Source organism: Penaeus japonicus, unplaced genomic scaffold (assembly GCF_977035675.1).
Source record: "Penaeus japonicus unplaced genomic scaffold, GWHDUDI00000001_assembly GWHDUDI00000011, whole genome shotgun sequence".
Classification (NCBI taxonomy): Eukaryota; Metazoa; Arthropoda; class Malacostraca; order Decapoda; family Penaeidae; genus Penaeus; species Penaeus japonicus.
This window is the reverse complement of record NW_028234413.1, coordinates 41,202,319-41,207,318: the sequence shown is the minus strand read 5'-3', so window position 1 is coordinate 41,207,318 and position 5,000 is coordinate 41,202,319. Positions and strand designations below refer to the sequence as shown.

The following is a 5,000-nucleotide window of genomic DNA, read 5'->3' as shown; positions in this document are numbered from 1 at the left end:
ATATGAACTGTTTAAATCTCTTTTGGTACATAAATTACTATCAAAAAGGAAAAAAGAAAAGAAAGAATAAAAATTATGCGATGGAGATATCTAGAATGAAAATAATATCATTGTAACAACTCAATTATTTTATCCAAAATAAATAAAGTGAGCATCGTCTATCACCGTTTATGCTGATGATTTCTCATACAACGATTGTGTTTGTCTCTGGGCCAGACTGACACTGGCTACAACACCACACAGAAAAAAAAGAAGGAAAAATATATATATATATACACATTCTGCTGTATTGTCTACCACAGTCTTTCTTTATTTTATGTTTGAGGTGAAAAAAAATAAATAATAAAAATAATAATAATGATTTTGTTTTTTCTTTACAAGCTTCAAAAGTTCCACTGAAAGTACCAATATGTTACAACCTCTTCACACTAACACTAGTCACTGTCTTCGGACACTGATGATAATTCCAGGTCGTTCATGAGACAGTTCGATCCATTTGGTATATTTCCGCCTCCGGCACCTAAAAGAGAAAGCAATATGCCAATCAGTATACACGCAGACACACACAAATATACATAATCTACTACTGTTTTTTTTCCATATACAAGGATATCATTAGAACTTGTATCAAGCTATCCGTAATTAAGAAAAATTTGACCCAAAGGTTCAGCTAACATACACAACCTCAATCACAAAAATAACAATGGTAATATATAAGTACATGATATAATTCAAACAACACCATTGTACCCTTCCCGTCCTTAATCTACAACCATTCAGAAAAAACACGAAGATGCAACACTGCATGAGCGCGTTCCTCTTCACCCCCTGCCCCTTACCGTGCCCGTTGGCTTTCTTGGCTCTGGCGTCCTGCTCAGGCTCTGAATCGGAGTCGGAGTCGCTGGAGGACGACGAGCTGCTATTGCTGTCCGAGTCGCTGGACGAGTCGCTCATCATGGACTCGGTCTGAGAGGGAGGAAGATTGAGAGTCAGTCAGGGTGTGTGTGTGTGCGTGGAGGATTTTTTTTTTCTTTTTTTTTCTTTTGTGTGTCTGGAAAGGGAGGGAGAAGGTGGGGAAAGAGAGGAAAGGAGGAGAGAAAGAGAGGAGTGAGAAGGAAGGAGGTGGAAGAGGTTAGAGAAAGGGGGAGGGGAAAGGAAAGGGAAGGTGGGGGGAAGAGATTGGAGAGAAGGAAAGAGGGGGGAAGGAGAGGGAAGGGGTAAGGAAAGAAGGAGAAAAGGAGAGGAGGGGGGGAAGGGTGAAAATGGCAGGAACAAAAAGAATGGGAAAAATAAAAGGGAGGAAGAAGCCTCATCCCCTCAGAGGAATTTTTTGACATCATAAATATAAACTCACTCACTCTCTCTCTCTCTCTCTCTCTCACTTACTCACTCACACATATACATGCATATGTATATATGTATATATGTATGTATATGTATATATATATGTATATGTATATAAGTATATGTATATATGTATATGTATATGTATGTGTATATGTATATGTATATATGTATATGTATATATGTAGATGTATATATATATATGCATGCATGTATGTATGTATGTATGTATGTATGTATGTATGTATATATGTATGTATGTATGTATGTATGTATGTATGTATGTATGTATGTATGTATGTATGTATGTATGTATGTATGTATGTATATATGTATGTATGTATATATCTACACTTCCACTCTAAGAGTAACTATGATTGTCTTATGCTTTTACAGTCAATATCACAGAGCAATTACTGTAAAAAATTTACCATCAACAAGGAACCATGAACCAGCCATAAAGAAATCACAAACCAAACTGTTGATACAGAAGAATATTTCATAAACCACAAACCAACCTTATTCTCGGGGATATTATCGTCGAAGCCCAGCATGGGCATGGAGCCGGGAGCTGTGCAGTGGTTATTGTTGGGGCTTTTGCTGGGGATGGGGGACCTGGCGTGCGGAGACGACTTGGAGGGCGGAGACAACTTGGCGTGCGAGGGCGACGGCCGCGAGTATGGCAACGCGTTGGCCGAGCCTCGCGACGGGGGGTGGGAGGGGGAGCACTTCTGGGGCGGTGAGCTTTTTCTGGAGGGGTCCAGGGGCGTTGGGGGGCGCTGCGTGGGCAGGCGGCTGCTGCCCTCGGGCCTGCAAGCAAAAAGGGGGTTAGAGGGGAAGACTGAGAATCTCCACCTAATACAGTGGCACATCGAAGATTTTTTCTTTATTTATTTAAACAACTCAAACAATTATGCTTATCACAAGAAATAAGTAGTACCTGGTGGATTTAACACTAATGGCTTGTGATATGCGCTCGAGGACGATTTCGCCCGTTGTGTGATCGATGATGAGGATGCACTCCTTGGCAACGGGTTTGTGATTTCCCTTGAAGACCGTCTGGTTGGTGCCGGCCCCTTCCACGTGCGGCACTGTCACCGTCACCTGGTGGTTGCCCTCCACCTCCACCGTGCCCATCTTCTGCTTGTCAACGCTGGCTGGCTTGAAGTCATCTGCAAAGGGGCAAGCGAAATCAAAAGTGATGCAGATTTAATTTTCTTTTAGGACTTTCCTTTGTGATGAACCATACTCCCCTTTCCATCCTTCCAAAAAGATTCAGTGGCTTATGATAAAATAAAAATCTTTTACTTCCCCAAGAGTAGCCCTGCCAGAAAAAAACAGACCATTAGAAAATCTCCAATTATGATTTTTTTTCATTTTTTTTTCTCTCACATTCTTTTTTTGGGTTGTTATTGTACAATAGTCTGTGGGACAGTGGCACCAAGCGCAACTCCCAGGCCTCCCATGTACCAGAATTGATCCATAACGGAGAGAGTCTCACAATCTCTACTCACCCCCATCCCAAGCACATTGACCTACCCACTCCCTCCTCCCTCGCACTTCTCTTCTAAAATGGAAGAGAAGTGTGCAAGAGAGTGGTGAGTGTGCAGACTATGAGTCATGTGGCTTTGACGCCCAAGCCAATGATACCCTCGCCTTAGGGGAGGGGGGTATCACTAGGTATGCACCACAAAATGCATTTTACTATTGGGGATCATAATAAATAATGTAAAAGACAATAGGGGATCAGATGGTGAAAGCCACTAATTATCTGGAGCATTATCAGCTGAGAAAAGTAAAGTATGAGCTATATTTCTCTAGAAGATCTCTCTATACCAAACATCATCACTAAAACATGTAAATACTTTTTTCTCAAATAAATTTCCTTTTATGTAAATCATCATAAATCATGACTTGTATCGTGACGATTTTCAAATTTCTTTCTGCAAAACAACTGGGCAGCAATTGGCTACTAAACTGCATACTGCCATCCTCTCATTCTAGAGCTCTTAAGATCTTTAAATATTTTCCCAATAGTTGCTCTTATGATTTTTTTTTAAGTGATTTTAATCTTACTTACTTGTCATTTGCATGGATGTCTTTGACCGCCAATATAAAGGACTTTGTTCTACTTTACATAGTTTTCCGCTATTGACAAATTTTCTGCCGACATGTAAAAATAGATAAAAAACAATAGTTGGGGGACAAAAAATAATGCCCAAGTTTTTTATGAAAGTAACAAGAGTGTTACAATACATTGTTTTATCTTTCATGTATAAAATAAACTCATAAGGAAAGATGAAAAATGCAAAGGATCAAAATTCATCGGGAATCGTGCGACTTTAACTTTTCCCTTGATCTACTGCGGACAGGTGTCAACACGTACAAGGCGAACCCAAAATTAAAAGTACAGGGATGATGTTTTACCCCCTCGCCTTTCAATCGGGATGAGCAGATCACTGTTTTATAAGTCATTGCAGATGGGTATAGATTTGCTTGCCCAGTTCCTAGGGGGACATTTCAGAACAAGGCAGGTTCATGCGATATATCACGACCTTTCCCACTTTTTTTCATTCACTCATTGTTAAACTAGAGCCTTTTTTGTGTTTGTCTTTTTTCTTTGTGTGTGTTCTATTGTATTGTGAGACTTATATGTGTCAAATGATAGGCTCTATCAATGCAGCACAGTTGACCAAAATTATAGTATAGGTTCCATATCAGCTCATTATTTTCTTTATACTCATAGTAATACAAATATTGCTATCTTATGGGAGGACAAAATGCAAATTCATTTTTTCGTATGTACTGTCGTAAACAATTACAAAAAAAATAACCTCTTCAGAGGTAAGGAAAAGGAAGGAAACCTGTGCTTATGACTGTGAGTGCCACATCACAAGACACTGGGCATGGTTTGAGTCACTGCTGGTACTTTAAAGCAAGAGGTCGACATCTTGCTGTGTGTCATTGCTCCCTAAAGGTGGCACTTGCTAGAGACCATGTATGGGTGCCATTCAAGGCTCTCTCTCCTACTGGTGCTAAGAGAAAGTGGTGCCTTCTAGGTTTTAGATTTTAGATTAAACCCATTTTGCTTAATGTTATGCCAATTATAGTAATTAAGATTGCAATTGTTATCATCACTTACTGAATAAAGTTATTACTCATAGTATAATAAACAAACACAGTAAACCCTGCTCTCCCAACGGCAAATATGGCACGGCAACCATTGTCATGTATGTCACAATGCTCGCCGTCAGGGCAAAAACCCGTGCGTCACACATGTCACGACACCCGTGGGTTAATAAAACCCGCATTACCGGGCTTTACTGTGAGCATAACGTAGTTTAGCGGAGTTTGACGAGCAGTTGTGGCTTTATCTTACAGTGCACAGATTTTTGAAACTTACGAGAGTGGTAATTCAAGTGATCTTGTTGGCCATCAATTTAGTTTCTCTCTCTGTTTTAAATAATTTAGTTATGTTCATTGACCCACAACTTGTATTTATCTTCTCCACAAAGAATATTGTTGATGGTACTAATGTAACACATGCGGGGTATAGAGAAACCACCCATGTCTCCCCTGGACTTGGACCATTCAGCGCAGCCTCGGCACCTTATAGTACTTAGCAGAAGGCATAAGACTCCACCATCCATTACTCT

General features: G+C 40.1%; 1 protein-coding gene across 1 annotated transcript in view; it reads right to left on the bottom strand.

Annotated features, from left to right (window-relative positions):
- Positions 1–5,000, bottom strand: part of Eaf (ELL-associated factor) — a 6,770-nt gene that overhangs the window by 633 nt on the left and 1,137 nt on the right. The window contains exons 2-5 of the mRNA XM_043030522.2: positions 2,285–2,516; positions 1,863–2,154; positions 840–966; positions 1–520 (exon numbers count right to left, since the gene is read on the bottom strand). The exon at positions 1–520 is cut by the window's left edge and continues 633 nt beyond it. Of these exons, the coding sequence (XP_042886456.1) occupies positions 435–520; positions 840–966; positions 1,863–2,154; positions 2,285–2,516 (737 nt within the window). The 3' untranslated portion in view covers positions 1–434. The remainder of the gene's footprint in view (positions 521–839; positions 967–1,862; positions 2,155–2,284; positions 2,517–5,000) is intronic.